This window comes from Acipenser ruthenus, chromosome 11 (assembly GCF_902713425.1).
Source record: "Acipenser ruthenus chromosome 11, fAciRut3.2 maternal haplotype, whole genome shotgun sequence".
NCBI lineage: Eukaryota > Metazoa > Chordata > Actinopteri > Acipenseriformes > Acipenseridae > Acipenser > Acipenser ruthenus.
In genome coordinates this window covers 39489875-39507356 of record NC_081199.1, presented here as the reverse complement: position 1 = coordinate 39507356, position 17482 = coordinate 39489875, and the positions used below count along the sequence as shown (strand labels likewise).

Sequence of the window (17482 nt, the reverse complement as noted above, 5' to 3'; positions counted from 1 at the left end):
GTGCTGTTCTCACCAGTTTAGAAACTGTTTTGCCGTTTTTTCATTATTTTTGGCTGAGCAATGATATTGTAGCAAGCTAATGCTTTTTATGTCCTATTGCCTTTAATTCACACATATTTATGTATTTTTTAAAATGGATGTAATTAATAAAATGTGGTATTCCCATTTGGGCTGAATGGAGCTTTGATGGCTGAATGGAGTGTTGATGGGTTGAATGGAGTGTTGATGGGCCCAGTGGAGCGTTCATTAATTATTAACTTTAATACTGAATTATCTGATAAGTATTTCAATAGGATACGCTGCCATCCCAAACTCTTTTTTTCTGCTGGTTTGCTGAGAACCAGACTAACAAACAATTTGTCATTACAACAATTTCACTGAAATCCTGATTTTTTTCATTTTGTGTATTTCTTTTTTTGAAGAACCATGTGTTTAAAATTGGGATTCTTCTTATTTTTTATTTTTTTCTTCTTTCTTTATTTTTTTAAATGAGTTTGTTGGTGCTTGAAGGAGATGTTTTTGAACTGTATTTATTGAGGTCCTTTTTGGGAATTCCCCCTCAGTACCGATACAAGAAGGAATTTGAGGACAGTAGAGGTCACTACCTCATGGTGCCAGATACCCTTGCACAGATTCACCATAAGGAGGCTTCAGAACTCCAAAGTCAAGTAAGTATTTACAGGGGAGGCAAGTGGACGTTGAGTCTGCCTCCACTCCACAGACTCTTTTGTTTGAGTGTACCCTCTCTTTCTCACCAAAGATAAGTCTCTTTTCCAAAACTTACACGCTGTACTACTGACCTGAATGTTTAACTCCCCCAACCCCCACCTCATACTTCACAAACAAACTGTTTGGGTTTTATTTCAAGGTACAAACTGATTTATTGATCTTGCTTGAGAGAAATGTTTTTTTGAAAGAACGCTAACTTTTTACCTGCTACCATAGTTTCAACAAGAAAAAAGAAACATGAACACATGACCCCAGTGTTAGCAGCCTTACATTAGCTTCCTGTGCAGTTCAGGATTGGTTTTATGGTCCAGGTTTTAACTTACAAAGCTTTAACAGCCTTGCTCCCCTATACCTAAAACATTTGTTGACCCCATAAGTCGTTCTCTTAGATCGCAGGGTGGTTTGCATATTATTCCGTGGATACAGAGAATTGGCAGAATTGTTTTGTGTACTATCTGTAAAGCGCTTTGAAGTGATTCATCACGAAAGGAGCTAAATAAGAAAGAAAGATTGATTGATTAACATTTTACTATTCTCATTTAGTAACACTTCCTTGATCTCACACTAAGAATTTGATATGCTAACACAGCATCAAGTGATTTAATTTGACTCAAGTTTGCGAGAGTGACTAAATGTGTGTGTGTTCTTTTGGTTCCAGACATCTCTTTGTTTATTAGATACTAATACCTTACTAAGTTATACCTGTATAATTCACAAGCTCTCCAGTAACTTTATTTTACAGTAGAGTCTGTTGTCAGCAATAATAACCCTTTGGGGATATCTGTAGAGGATATCATAACGTATCTATGTACCTATTCTGCTCATTCCAACAAGGTTGTCTTGATTAGATCCAGCAGTGAGATAGGTGGCTTATTGTACAAGTCCTCCATCACACCTTTTAGGGTTCAGACTAAGATCTGTAGCAAGCTATTAAGTGCTAATGGTGGAAACATCAAGGTACTTGATCTATACCAAATTTGAATGACATATTATATTATGTATCATTTGTATGTCTGTGGTGTAAAAGTACATATGGGACCCGCTGTAAATGAAGAGAAACTGTTTGACCTCCCCCCGCCCGTCCCCCCCCAGGTTAAATAAGTACAATCTAACTACGAAGAGCATATTTACGACCTAAGGAGAGTTAATAGGTTAATTATAGATAATCTGTTGTGGGAACCTCAGCGTGTTGTAAAAGTACCACTTTATTCCAGAACCAAGGGTGATCATCTTGGACAGGTTATACCTGGAATTGGCTTGGAATAAAGAGACCTGCACTGGAACAGCTCTGGAGTGCCGGAGCCCACCCCAGCAGTTAAACCTCTTTGACATTATTTCTGCTGTGTTAACAGGTGAAATACAAGGAGAAGCACGAGAAAGAAAGAGGCAAGGCCATGCTGGACTTTGAGACCCCCACCTATGTCACTGCCGTGGAGGCACAGCACATGCAGAGCGAGGTAAGAGGAGCTGGAGTCTTCTGGTATCAAATCATTGTCAGGTTCAGATAGCTGGAAATGTTCTAGGAAATCACGGTCGTACTCCTGGGAAATTATCTAGCAAGAGTTTTGATGAGAAGCCTTCATGTGGTTGTGTAGATGTGGGATACAGGACATTATCTTGAAAAGCTTTAAACAGCTTTAAGCCAGCTGTGCACCTTAACAAACTGGGGCAGATGGTCAAAAGGCTATTGTGTACATGTCAGGACAGTTCTTTATTTTAATTTATTTTTTGAATGTATTATAAAATACATAGCTGGACTGTTTGACTTGTGTTTTTCACAAATAGGTTTCACCACAATAATCCTCCCTTCAGATGATTTATAAACGATTAGAGATGGGCAGACAACTGAAGATTTGGTTTACCCTTCAAGAGAAAAAATAAATACAGGGGGCTCCCGAGTGGCTCATCCAGTAAAGGCGCGCCACGTGGAGTGCAGGATGCGCCCTATAGCCTGGACGACTCCACGTGGAGCGCAGGATGCGCCCTATAGCCTGGAGGTCGCGGGGTCGAGTCCAGGCTATTCCACTGCCAACTGTGGACGGGAGCTCCTAGGGGGCAGCGCACAATTGGCTGAGCGCCACCCGGGGGGAGGGAGGGTTAGGTCGGCCAGGGTGTCCTCAGCTCACCGCCGCACCAGCGACCCCTGTAGTCTGGCCAGGAGCCTGCGGGCTTACCTGTAAGCTACCCAGAGCTGCGTTGTCCTCCGACGCTGTAGCTCTGAGGTGGCTGCATGGTGAGTCTGCATTGTGAAAAGAAGCAGTCCGCTGACGGCACACGCTTCAGAGGACAGCATGTGTTCGTCTTCGCTGCTCCCGAGCCGGTAAGCTGAGCCTAAAAATAATTGGATATTCTAAATTGGGAGAAAATACAAAAAATAATTGGCAACTACTAAATTAAAAAAAAAAAAAAAGAAAATGTTTCAGAACACGAAAATTCCAATAGATGTTAGCTCATGTCCTTTTTTCCAATCAATTATTCAACGATTTCAACTATTCAGTAAACTCTGCTGTAGCCATACAATGCAATACTATTGAGTACAACCGGGTTTATAACCATCCTTGGTGGAAAAGGTCTATAGATGTGCAAGCTCTCTCTCTCTCTCTCTCTCTCTCTCTCTCTCTCTCTCTCTCTCTCTCTCTCTCTCTCTCTCTCTCTCTCTCTCTCTCTCTCTCTCTCTCTCTCAATACAGTTCTCAGTCACTGCTAGTCTAAAACAGAAAACTTCTCACGCTTTCTTGCTCCTGTATGTATTCTTGCCTTCTGTCTAGGTTGAACGCTTTTCACTGTTGGTCTTCGAATGCAAATAAACTTATACAGGTGAAAGATAGACCTGTATAAGGTTGTATTGTTTTGTTGTTGTATTTTGTCCTGTAGTGAGTACCCTGTAGTATAGTATCAGTAATAATACATCATTTCTTTTAGAGGCTAAATAGCCCCCACCAATAATAATAATAATAATAGTGTGTGTTTACATATTGAGGATCATGTATTGTCCCTTAAAACAAAACTGTTGTACTGTATACAACTGAAAGTAAGACTTCTCAGCCACTGTGCTTGTATTTTAAAATGGTATAATTCTTTTGTTTTATGCAACGTATTATATTTTCTCTTTCTGCTGCTGATAGAAAACTTATAAGAAGGACTTTGAAGAGTCTATGAAAGGCAGAAACCTTTCTGGCTTGGAGGACACACCAGCATCAATACATGTCAGATATGCAACTAAAATAGCAAGTGAGGTACAAAATAGATACATATACCCCAGTCCTATATAATCTTACTAATCACCAAAATGAAATGCATTGCCTTGCCCTCTAGTTCCACATTAGTTAACGTCTGTCAGTCATTCAACCACGATTCTGTTCATTTTAGCCTTCTATTAAAATCGATACTGTCCTGTTTCATGTTGCACGTCAATTGATTGTTAACTGTGACTCTTTAAATGTGTCTACCTGTTATCTATTATTACACCAGTGCTACTGCAGTGTGTACTAAATGTGTCTTTCATAAACCCATCAACTCTTAAAAGCTGCCACTTTTCATGTGTCTTTGCTGTCTGTTTTTCCTCATTTTGGGGCTTTTTTGTGGGTGTACAAAAAAGGGGCAGAAATATGTGCGTGTGTGAGTGTTGTATTTCTGCAGTCTCTGTTGTTCTTCGTTCCTGTAGAAAGAGTACAGGAGGGATCTAGAAGAAGGCATCAAGGGTAGAGGGATAACAGGGCTGGAGGAAACTCCTGAGATGCTGAGAGCAAAGAATGCTACTCACATCTTGAATGAGGTAGGACTCCCTGCAGAGCTGGCACAGCGCATCTGATTCAGCTTCCACGTGGGACTAATGCTCAGAGCTCTCCCTTGTCCATAGCATAAACAACACCGCTATGCATGGATTCTCTCTAACAGAACCTTCAGTTTCTATTAACAAGGTGTACCTCCCTTAAAACAAAATGGTCTGCTAAAACAAATGCTGCTACCTTGGAGTGTCAGACATCCGTCCCAGAGAGACAACCCGTACTGTTTGTGTTGCAGTATCTTTCCCTATGTTCAGCTGTTTTAACAACTCTTAATACAGCTCTGTGTTCTAACCATCCTAATGTTTCAGTGGTGGGGGGGGGGGGGAGGGGAGGGGGGGGTTCCGCCTGTAACAGCCTTCTAATAATAGTACTGTATTGAATGTATACTCTTACATTGGTATCCTGCAAATAATAACAATCACATGCTACTACTGATTTTTTTTCTTTTGTTTTTCAAAAAAAAAAAAAGTATTTAGGTTATAGTTATGTATCACATATTCCATTTTCACTCAAAGTACTTTAAACAATGTACAGGTTTCTGCCAAGCAGTCATTGTGTGACAAAGCTAGGGGCTTTGTATATGTAAGCTGCGTAAATGGAAAGTGATTGCAAAGATGGTGAAGCAACGTATTTAAAGTATCTGTCATGGGGTCATATTGGTATTCCAACAGCAATAATTACGATTGAAGGTGTTATCTACAGTTAGGCCAGGTCCTGAGAATCTGTGGCTCAGGTGCTTTGTTTAGATTGAAGTTCTTAATCCTCTCTTGTTTCTGGCCATGGGCAGAAAGAATATAAGAAGTCTCTGGCGTTGGAGATCAAAGGAAGAGGCATGCTGGCTTTGGCTACTGACACCCCTGACTTCATGAGGGCCAAGAATGCCACAGATATCCTCAGCCAGGTCAGTGTGTTAACAAGACCCCCGGCCCCCACCTGCATGGCTGTTTCAGTAGCATGCAGCAGTCAGCAGCCCTTGAACTCTCACTGCAGCTATACTTCAGCAGCAGTGTGCATTGCTGCGCATCACCATGTGATGCTTCCCGTGAAATGCAAGTACCGAATTGGATTGTTCTGTTGTGTCCCCCAGAGTAAGTACAAGCACACTGCGGAGATGGACAGATCCAGCTACACCTCAGTGACTGATACCCCTGAGATTATCCACGCTCAGCAGGTCAAGAACATAGTGAGCAAGGTAAGAGATTAAGTAGGCTCAATGTATCTGACATTGTGCACAATCCCCCTTTGCAGTGATATACCATCAGTAATAATGAATTAAAAGTAGAGGTAGTACAGTAGTAGGGAGTATGAAAGTTTACTTCAAAATGGAATGGCAAGAGAAACATCCAACTTTTACTGTGCAAAAAGTAGAATTATTTCTGCTGCACAGCTAGATTCCACAGCTTGGAAAGGAACACAACATAAAAAACAGGTTTTCCTATGGAAGCCAGCACGGTTATTTATTGTTATATATATATATTTATATAATATAAATGATAAGTTTTAACACTCATAGCATTACCCTGGTATCCCTGGTATTTACCTCATAGACCTGCTGTGTAATAGGTTTGGTTTAATAATCCCTCCTCTCTTCAGTGGCATGAAACTCTGCAATTGTGCAATAAGATCCAGGAATCTCAATTCTAGAAGTGTGCAATCTCTGAAAAGGGAAGTTAATGTCATATACAAGGTTAGACTGCTAGACTGGTGGTGCAGTGGGCTGGTTCACTAGTGTGCTGAGCTGGTCCTTCTGGTGGGAATGGGTTTGAATCTAGTGGCGTTCCCTTTATTTTCAAAGACTTGAAGAAGCAAGCTCTACTATGGAAGTGATACAGCACAGTGGGCTAATTCACCAGTATGATGTACTGTTCTCTTTGGAGCTATGGGTTAAAATCCAGTTGATTCCTTCCTTTATTTTCAAAGAACTGGAGAATTTCATATATAGACAATGAGAAAGGAGGCTTTTCCAAGAGTGAGATGGCACAGTGACTAATTCGCTAACATGCTGTGCTGTTGTCCTTGGAGCACTGGGTTCAAATCCAGGTGGAGCTGGTGGTGCAGTGGGCTAATCCCATAGCTTTCTCTCCCTGAAGACGGTGGTTCAAATCCCATTCCCGGAAGATGCAAGTCATAAGAATGCATGAAAAAAATAAATACAACAAATTAGACAGTACAGTTAGTAACAACGTTAGTAACTTAGAAACAAATTGAAGTAACTTTGACAGTTAAAAAGAAACAACCCTAGCACAGCCAAACCCAGGTGAGATTCCATTCTTCAGAACAAAACAGACACACTGGCAATGGTGTATTACAGGGTGATAATGTTGTGTTATTTGTGCTGGACAGAAAAAATACAGAGAGGAGGCTGACAAGACCATGTCTCACTATGTGCAAGTTGTGGACACACCTGAGATGCAGAGAGTGCGTGAGAATCAAAAGAACTTCAGCAGTGTAAGTGAAAAACCAAGACCCACTCCCACTCCCACTGTGTGTTTCTCTTGTATGTAAAAGTATTATGACTAATACTTTATTTTAAGCCAGTTTGTGTTGTTGCTAAAGTTATTTAGCAACAACAAATACTTATTTTATACGCAAAATATGTACTACGATGGCTCGTTAAAGTCATGGAAAAAAATGTAAATATGCAATGTCTAATCCTGACGTCATTTCTCGTGATTTTGACATAACGGTTTGAAATGTCGAGTTTCTCAGATAATCTTGTGATCTCGTGATTTTATTCATGTCCTCAATGAGCCACCATAATGTACAATATTAAAAAAGACAGGAAAGGTTCCATCTGTGAAGAGCATTTGATAGTAAGCTAAAACAACATTTAAAATCGAAACAGGAAAAAAGCATTTCTTTGAAAAAAGTTTCAGCAAAAGTACTTTGAAACATCATTACTCTTATCAGAAGACATTTTAAAGACAAAATGACTGAATTTGTATTTTTATATCATATTATATTATAAGTACTGTTTAAGCTTTTTTATATATATTTTGCAGTTTTTCTTTCTCTTGAAAATATTTTTTAACTTTGTATTTTATTTTGTACTTGTTTTTTTTATAGCTTCAGTACCAGAGTGACCTTAAAAGCAGTAAAGGGAAAGTGTCAGTGGTGAAAGACACTCCTGAAATGCTGCGCGTTAAAGAAAATCAAAAGAATTTCAGCTCGGTACTACTTTTTTGTAAATTTAAAACATTTATTTTTTTAACAGCTAACCCTCCTAATAATTTTTTTTAATAGGGCAGCTGGCTCTTTGACCTAAGAAAGAGAGAGAGAGAGAGAGAGAGAGAGAGAGAGAGAGAGAGAGAGAGAGACCCGTGTTTTTCGCAAATACGAAATAGCACGAAATGCAACATATACAACGGAATGCAAATATAAAACGGAATAAAACAAAAAATCATTACAAAGCAAACATAGAATGACATTTTAAAGAAATACTGTAAATAAATACTTCCAATCTTAGTTGTCAAGGCTCAGCCGTTGCCATAGACGTCATATAGACACGGTATGAAGGGAAACGGAAGCTCTGACTAGCAGTGGCACTTGCGCGGATAATTTGGAGCGAGTCGTTTGGGAATTAAAATTGTAATGGAAGAGAAGAGACGTTTGTTTCTAAAATGCGATATACCGTGTATAAAAATTAAACAGCACTGCAGAGGGGGTGCATGTAGCTGACGATGACAAAATGACGATTTGCAGATTTTGCAACTGTCGGCTGAAACGAGAGTCGACAAGTGGTTCAAACTTTGCACTGTGGAGCAAATAATAATAATAATAATCTTTATTTTTATATAGCGCCTTTCATAGTGGACCACCATCACAAAGCGCTTTACAGAGGTAGGCTGTGAACTGTGCATTATATGCAGAGTCAAGTTACAGTAGGACCTTGATTTTATATCGCATCCATAGGATGGAGCACAAGGAGGTTAAGTGACTTGCTCAGGATTTTGTATACTGGAGCCCTGCTTCAGTGCAATGGGACTGAAATACAATTCCTATCGTTTATTTTTTTTTCATGGGTAGATATATATTTTTTATTTGATATTATTGAGTGCATGGCCAGTATTTATTGTAAACATGCAGTTAATTAAAGAGTCGGGGACTGTACATTTCCATTACTGCCGCTAATGAGAAATTATACTTAATTATCTTTCTGTGTGAGGTCTGTTTATGTCAAAATGTAAAGAAACTAAAATCAGATAATGTTAATAAAAAGTATGTACGTAGTTAAACCAGGATGTATACTATACTGATTGCTATAAATCTATTTTAGTTGTTTTAATAATGTGTATCTGTAATAAAACTCAATTTGAGAAAAATAAAACGCAAAATTATAAAACAAACAAACAAAAAAAAAACTCACCGGTCTCTCTATCTATCTATCTATCTATATATATTTATGAATCGGCTGTTGTTTTATATGTGTTTTTTTTAAAACCTGGCTTAAGAATCTTTCAATCTTGATATATATTTTCTAATTTTTTTAATTTTTTTTTTTAAAGCTTTATGCTAACACAAATTCCGTTTAAACAGTCTGCTAGCTAACATATCCAGCGTACAGTATTGTGAATCAATGGCAATCGTGTTTCTCTCTATTTTATGTGTTTGATGTATTCAAATCTGTGTGCCATTGTCTGTCTTATCCGTTATAAATGTATATTGATGTATTTATTCAGTGTTTCTGTTTAGCTTTACAGTCTGACCATGACTTTAGTGTAATACAGTAGAAACACAAACCTCGTTCTCTATAAAACGCAGAGACAGTTTTTGTAAAGGTTACTTCAGTTCAGAAGCAGCTAAACGTGTGTAAGGGTCCAGCTGATAATGCTGCTGTCTTGCTTTTGCACCTTTTAAAGATTTTATATAAAGAGGAAGTGGGAACAGGAACCTCTTTAAAAGACACCCCCGAGATGCAGAGAGTTAAGCGAACTCAGCAGGCGATCAGCACGGTATATTCTGTTTTATCATTCTCCCAATCACCTTCCTATTCACTACTATCCAGCCCCCCACCCCACTACCACGAGCTAATGCTATTTTTAACTTAACTTAATTACGAGTTCCAAGCGCCTCCCTCCTACCCATTATATAAAATGAAATAATCCTCCCAATTTCCCTTCCCATTTAACATTGTAAAAAAAAAAATAATAATAACAATTCCTTAAATAATATTTGAGGTTCTTGTTTAATATAATTCTGTATTTGTTCTGCTACGGTTGCTAACTTTCTAAGTGGACCTGGTTCTAACTTGCTAACCAAAAACATTTATAAAAACATTACATTTTACACATGATGTTTCTAATGCAATTTTTATTTTACAAATTAATATCATAGCACTGTATTATATATATATATATATATATATATAAAATGTGTGTGTGAAACAAAAAGCAGCTGCAGGTACCATTGTGTTAGTCCTGTTTTTCTGTGTTGTGCAGATCTGTTTCATGTTGCTTTGTGTGCTTACTGTCTGCCCTTCTGTTCTTCATTGTGATGACGGTGCACTAGATAAAGTACAAGGAAGCTGTTGGAACAGGAACAGCAATCCCTGATCTCCCCGAAATGAAACGAGTAAAGGACACTCAGAAGAACATCAGCTTGGTAGTGACAGCACTTTTATTTAACCCAAATAGCCTGAACCCTTCCATTCCCATTGACCAGTCCCAATACCACTCCCTTCTACCCGAGTCCTGACCGCTGCCTCCATTAATACAACCTAAGAACAAATGACCAGCAATGCTGCGTTCTTCTATTGTATCTATTCCAATAGCGTCACCTCGTTTTCCAAACATACGCAACAATAAACTCACTTGAGAATCATTTAAAAAAGCTTTTGTATTATCTTTTTAGACACCAACGTAACGTTACAAGCTAGTCTTTTTTTTTCGTTCTTTATTCTGTATGTTGATGCGTTGACAAAATGTACTTCTTTTCAGCAATACCATTTTATGATGTGTTTCTTCTTTCCTTTGGTCTTGTGTTAGAGTGCTCACATCCTAGATCCCAGGAATTACTGTACTGTATGCTTTGCAATATTCCTTCTGATCTCCCCCAAATCTGAGTGAATTCAAAACAAGTGATTCAAACACCAACCTAGGCTGAAGCACTGATCTGGTGTGCAGCTGCGATAACTCAAGACACTAAAACATATCACTAATAAAATGCACTTCGCGTCAAACCAATGGCACAAATGCCTGGATTTCAGGTTTTTTCTTTTTTTTTTTTTTTATTTATTTTATTTAGTAGGTTGCCAATTAATTTTTACCCCGCTTTTCTCTCAATTTGACATATCCAATTGCATTTTTAGGCTCAGCTCACTGCTACCACCCCTGTGCTGACTCGGGAGGGATAAAGACGAACACACGCTGTCCTCCGAAGCGTGTGCCGTCAGCTGTCCACTTTTTTTCACTCTGCAGGCCCACCATGCAGCCAACCCAGAGCTACAGCGTCGGAGGACAAGCAGCTCTGGGCAGCTTACAGGCAATGCTGCAGGCGCCCGGCCAGTCTACAGGGGTCGCTGGTGTGCGGTGAGCCTAGGAAACCCTGGCCGACCTCACCCCCCTCACCCTGGGAGCCCTCGTCCACGGTCGGCAGTGGAATAGCCTGGACTCCAACCAGCGACGTCCAGGCTATAGGAGCCCCGGATTTCAGTTTTGATAGTCACACACAAGGCCCTTCAGTCCCTGGAATTATCGAATGCACTCTGTTATGCTTCAGTCAGAGTTTGAAACAACTTTTCTAATCAGAAATGTCTCGGCTACGTGTCTCACTGCTTTCCCCGGTATTGTACAGGTGTTGGGAGGGGAGCCCCAATGGATTACACTCCAGAGATGGAGAGAGTCAAGCGTAATCAAGAACACATTAGCTTGGTACTTTCCCGAAGATGTTTGTGTTTTAAAAAAAAAATTAAAAAAATAAAAAAAATAAAAAAATAAAACATCCTTCATAATTAGAATTAACAAACTCACGTAGTATTTATTACCACACCCCCTTAATTTTCATCCCTCATCCTATAGAAGGATCACAGCATTTCCCTGTCAGTACAAGAAAAAGCTATAAAAAAAAAAAAAAAACTGCAAAGAAAAGGAGCCCTTTGTGTGCCAATCAGGACATGCACTTTAGCTGTCAACCACAGGGCCCCTGTCATAACTAACGTCACCTTTGATTCCTCAAAGAAAGAAAAACTAAAAGATGTGTAACTCTTAGCACAAGCTGTGAAGAACCTACAGTATAGAATGAGCAGCAGCTGGAGAATCTGGAAGGAGGAGGGATGGATGCTAGGGGAAGGATTCTGTGGATTTTGATTGGCTGATGAACAGCACATTTCTTGTTTATAGTTTCTTCCTGTCCTGATTGGTACATTTCATGGTACCTTTTAAAAAGAAAAACTTTTTCATCATCATAACCTCTTACTATGCACCTCTTCTTAATATACCCCCCCCCCCCAACCCCCAACCCCCAACCCCCAAACCCCAAACCCCCAAAAAACCCAACTAAAACCATTATACAGTATGCTTTTTAAATCTCCACTAAATACATATTCCTTAAATAATATCCATCTCCCCAAGTGTTCATTATCAGTAATGTATAGTATTCAATATTGTAAAAAGGTGTTAACAATTATTTTTGTATTCTACAGCAAGGAACTTTGTTTTAATTGTGAGAAAAGGTTAAGGTTTGTATATTCTTACCAGGAATGCATGCATGCAATAGTGCCTTGTTGCTTAGAAGCAAGCTTCAGCAAACTCTGGATTCACAAACACCTCTGCTCTCTTCTGTAGCAGTAGCAAAACCTTCTTCAGAACATCCCCCCCCCCCCCCCCCCAAATAAAAATAGACCTTACCATTAATAACATGCCGTTTTATACCAATGCCAAGTTCTATTAAAAAGCACAAGAATTTCAGTTATTAACTTTATTAATCCTGGTAATTGTTGGTTCCTGGGTTCAGGGACTGTATACTGTGGTTCAGTCAATGCAGATTGTAAAAAGGATCACTGGACTAATGTTTTATGTTAGCTTTTGTAATCGTAATGTCACATCTATTGTACGTGTCTCACTACTTTCCCCGGGGGCTTACCTTGTATTCTACAGGTGTTGTATAAGGAGAATCAGGGGAGGGGAACCCCAATGGATTACACTCCAGAGATGGAGAGAGTCAAGCGCAATCAAGAACACATTAGCTCGGTACTTTCTTGCAGATGTCTGTGGTTAGAAACAAAACAAAAACCTACATAACACTAACTCCTTGTTTTAGCCTGACCTTTATTAAAATTAACAAAACCGTTCTGTTTATTTATTGCCAAGCGTGGTGATTTTATTTTACCTTTCTAACAGCTTACCGTGTTCCTCTCCAAACCCGCTTGTTAACGTTAACTCTCTTAATTCGGATGCTCTAATCCATTTCTGGTTAGACCTCAAAAAACTTTACACCTCCCTCAGACGCCCCCGGGCTCCCGTTTGCAGTAATCTATTGTGTCTTTGTAACATCTTCATGGCTTCCTTCAGGTCTGTATATATGAGAAGATTGAAAAGTTTCTCCTTCCCAGAAATGATTTCTGCTTTGTATTTTGTACAGGTGCTGTACTCTGACAGCTTCCGCAAACAGGTGCAGGGCAAAGCAGCCTTCTACCTGGATACACCTGAGATGAGGCGTGTCAAGGAGACACAGCGCAACATCTCAGCGGTAAGAGATTGCTACAGTAAAGCTGATTATCCAAACACCTCTATCACCCAAACAGCCCCTTGTTAACCTGTCTCGTTGTGTGTTGTGCAAGTGCAGTGCAGTACAGTACAGTGCAGTAGTGCAAGTTCTGTATTTACAGGCAAGAATGTGAAGTTGATCTTTTTTAGGTTTCTTGATTGAGAAATGTCCCTGTGATAATTCGATTATCCGAACAGCCCGAGCCAAATTAGTTAGGATAATAAAAATCTTACTGTGTTGATTTCATTACAATTAGAATTTTTAGTATTTCTACCAATGTGCTGTAACATAACCCAGCAGAAATGAAACACTTTGCTCCCACTGTCCTACCTACACTGTCCTTACAAAAGTAACACAAAATTCTCCTGTCAGGACACTGCACTCTGATTGGCTATCATATAGTTAATAAAACAAAGAATAATCCTCTCCCTATACCGAAACCCTAACCTTAAGGTCAGTATCCTATACTGCAGCCATTACACATCTAAAGTAGTTCATGTTTGGCAGTGAATAAGTGTTTTTGTTACTTTAAAAAAAAAAAAAAAGTGACTGGAGGTGCGGACTTCCTCAGTTGTCCTGCCAGGAACATTTCGTGGTACCTTTGTAAGCACTGCCCTACCTACAGCAGTCTAAACACTTTGTAACAAAGGATGTCAAATGTCAGCATGCCCAGATTTTGCGCATTAAATATTGATGACATGAACTAAAATTGCTAATTTTAACTTTTGTATCGTTCTGCATTTCATTTGGCACAGAAAGAACTTCTTCCAAACACAATGAAACGGTATACACTAGCTTTACACTTCATGTCGTGGGAATATTTAGGCTTCTTTTTCATGTATATTTTAGGGTTCGAAACCCAAATTTTTGGGGTGTTTAATCCGTATAGTGCTTTTGATACCGCACTCGTTGCTGTAATGTCCTGCACTGTTTCCTACACAGGTGAGGTACCATGAGGAATTTGAGAAAAGCAAGGGCAGCTTCACCCCGGTGGTTTCTGACCCCATCACAGAGCGTGTCAAGAAGAACATGCAGGACTTCAGTGACATCAGCTACCGTGGAATCCAGCGGCGCGTGGTGGAAATGGAGAGACGCAGAGCTGCTGAGCACGACCAGGAGACTACCACAGGCAAGTGCACCAGAGACACGACTCTTCTCAGCTGAGCCTCGAATGGAATGGGAAAGAGCGCGCTGTTAATTATAGTGCTCCACTTTTCTATTTGCTCTTCAGTGTTGTGCATTCTTTTAAAACACGGCTATCGAATGCCTTTCCACGTAGCGCTTTCAATCAGAACGTTGTTTTTTTTCTCTCAACAGATCTGCGCGTGTGGCGTACCAATCCTGGCTCAGTCTTTGACTATGACCCAGCCGAGGACAACATCCAGTCAAGGAGTCTACATATCATGTCTGGTAGGACCCCCATCTCCGACATTAACCAGTGAAATTAAAAACAAAACAAAACTGAGGAAAGGGGCCTTGGAGTTTATAGTTTACAATGACAACCCACATTTGAATGCCATAGTCTCACCAGGCTGTGAATTAAACTCAAAACCTCACAATTCAGTCGGAACACGATTGGGATGTTTGTGACACAGTAATAAACTAGGGCCACCAGGCACTCTGCAATACACAGTACTAAACGCTGATTAATTGGCTTGTGTTAAATAAGGTTTTCAAGGCTTGCATGCTTGCTCATTTCAAGAGAGTAATTGGGGAATAGAGAAAGGCCACCTAACAGACAGATAGTGAGTTCCTATACTGGTGCTTTGAGTTGCAGAGTTATGTATCACTTACTGCCGTGTGATTCTGTCTTCCTCAGTTCAAGCCCAGCGCCGCAGCCGTGAGCACTCCCGCTCCACTAGTGCCCTGAGCCTCAGCGCTGGGGATGAGAAGTCTGAGACCTCAGAGAATGTAGAGCACCACCTCTCTCAGTACAGCAACGGAGGGTTCTTCACTGTATCTACAACAGGTAAGAAAGGGGCACCTTACAGAGAAAACGTGCCCGCTGCACCACTCGGAACTGAAGATTGGAGCAGTGTTCTGATGTGACACATTTCAATAGCATAGATCCAATACACTATATACTGTAACAAACCGTAAATGAGAAGATTGTTAACATAGCCATCAATATATAACATGGACCCAACAAAACATTACAAAGCTATACTTTTTCTTTCTTTCTTTATATTCTGTATGTTGATGTGCTGACAAAATGTATTCATTTCAGCAGTATAATTTTATGATGCCTTTCTCTTCCATTTGGTCTTTTGAGATGAAACGGAGGTGTTTAGTGTTCATTTAATCTGAAGTTAGCCATCTAAATACCGCCACCACTTAGATGTGTCAGAGTTTCAGTACATTACACTTATTCTGCCACCCTGGGGGTTTTAAGATACATCAGCAGAATTGCGTTGCATTTACAGGTTATAAGCAAGCCAAAACCATTGAACTACCTCAGCAGAGATCCTCCTCTGTTGCTACCCAGCAGACAACTGTGTCATCTGTCCCCTCTCACCCATCCACCACTGGAGTAAGTACATTATCTTACACAACAAGGAAACTGTCACTCAAAGGTGGGAAGGCATAGGACGTTTTCTATGTGGTTTCTCCAATGCTCAGTAGTCCCCTAGTGCCAGGTGATAACCGAACGCCGATAGCCCAGAGGATTTGTGGGCTAGTTCTTTGAAATAAGGCTGGAGTGAGTTGCAGGATTTAACGTTTTTAAACCAAATCTCCCACAGCCCATTACTTCCATGCCTTCCTACTTTTAGATGCTTTGCATTTTGGCATGAAGATTTTTTTTATTTTTATTATATACAAATGCCTTTTTGCAGTGTGTAGTCTTTCCATGTTCCTAGATGCCCTATTCACACAACCTGTTTTTTTGCTTGCAGAGAGCTTGCCGTGCCGTGTATGACTACACAGGCGCAGACGCCGATGAGGTTTCCTTCAAAGACGGAGATACCATTGTAAACGTACAGGCGATTGATGAAGGCTGGATGTATGGAACTGTGCAGAGAACTGGAAAGACTGGCATGTTGCCAGCAAACTACGTGGAAGCCATCTAAAACTGGCAAGAGACAATTTAATGGACATAAGTCACATCCACATGGTACTAAATAGGGCACTGCCACAACACTGAAAATTATTTTTTCCTTTGTAAAGCCCAATCCTAGAATCCATTTCATAGCAAATACTTAAGATATTAAATACCATCTTGGGCCCCTATTAGATTTTAAAGCTGCCTTATTCTTCCTGTGTATGTACCTTATGAGACCCATTAACAGAACCTTGCATATAAAAACAATTTTAACCGATTTAATCCTAGACGCACTAAAACCATTTCCATGGTACCCGATGCAAACAATAGCAACCTTCTCTTTGTTATGTCACCCACTGTACACCTTCAAACATGTTAATTATCAACAGAATGTCTAAGATGTGGACATTTGCACAAGACCAGAGAAAGACTTGATCCCAGCATGGGCAAAATATTAAACTATTACAAAATGAAAGGATTAACTGGAGACTTGCCTGTACTGTGTCAACCACTATTTATATAAAGAACATCCAACGTCACTTCTCCCTTCTTAACCCAGAGGTTAAGGTCCACCTAAAGTGTTTATTCTTGCTGTCAAACCAGTTTTAAGTGAAAAGATCCAGAGACAAACCTCTCCCTCTTCTGCCTGCTGAATACTGGTGACTACTGCATGTGTGTTTTGTTTCTGCTTATGATCTAGGTCTGGTGGGGTTAAAAAAAAAAAAAAAAAAATGCTTTGTTCCTTGTAAGAGTGGCTAATAAAGTACAGTGTTTCTGCAGTGTACGTCTCTGTCTCTTGTGTTTAACAGAAAACACATTATGAATACATTGGCACCCCATCTCCTTTACTTATGACAAGTATTAGTATCTACTGTATTACATTGTACATCTTTTCAGAAACAGCAAGATTAGGACAAAACCTGACATATGCTAACAGATGACCTGCCCTGCCCAACAGCTAGTTATAAATAGAATATTTTACTGTGGATGCATGCAGATGTGATTATATGGAGAACCTCCTCTCCTCAAAAAAAACCAAACAAAACCAAACCAATCCTTTAAAATATGTAGACACACATCCTAATTTAGCAAGGACACTTTCAGCAACTATACTATGTATAAAGCAGTACTCAAACAAACAAAGGTACGTAGATTTTATTTATATGTAACAAGTCCTAAAAGTGCAGTGCTCACTTAGGTGGAGAAAATACCAAGAACTAAAA

The 17482-nt window shown here is 39.7% G+C and overlaps 1 protein-coding gene across 22 annotated transcripts in view; it reads left to right on the top strand.

Annotated features, from left to right (window-relative positions):
• Positions 1-17278, top strand: part of LOC117427004 (nebulin-like) — an 84798-nt gene extending 67520 nt beyond the window's left edge. For 8 of the 22 annotated variants that reach the window (XM_059033897.1, XM_059033899.1, XM_034045314.3 and 5 more), the window contains 17 exons: positions 564-668; positions 2082-2186; positions 3854-3964; positions 4393-4503; positions 5304-5417; positions 5604-5708; positions 6860-6964; positions 7583-7687; positions 9376-9468; positions 10025-10117; positions 12610-12702; positions 13094-13201; positions 14162-14348; positions 14537-14629; positions 15039-15188; positions 15643-15749; positions 16114-17278. In XM_059033897.1, the coding sequence (XP_058889880.1) occupies positions 564-668; positions 2082-2186; positions 3854-3964; positions 4393-4503; positions 5304-5417; positions 5604-5708; positions 6860-6964; positions 7583-7687; positions 9376-9468; positions 10025-10117; positions 12610-12702; positions 13094-13201; positions 14162-14348; positions 14537-14629; positions 15039-15188; positions 15643-15749; positions 16114-16287 (1959 nt within the window). In that variant the 3' untranslated portion in view covers positions 16288-17278. Of the gene's footprint in view, positions 1-563; positions 669-2081; positions 2187-3853; positions 3965-4392; positions 4504-5303; positions 5418-5603; positions 5709-6859; positions 6965-7582; positions 7688-9375; positions 9469-10024; positions 10118-12155; positions 12192-12609; positions 12703-13093; positions 13202-14161; positions 14349-14536; positions 14630-15038; positions 15189-15642; positions 15750-16113 lie in introns of those variants that run through there. The other 14 variants (XM_034045325.3, XM_059033904.1, XM_034045317.3 and 11 more) reach the window with 13 other exon arrangements.
• Positions 17279-17482: the final 204 nt, after the last annotated feature.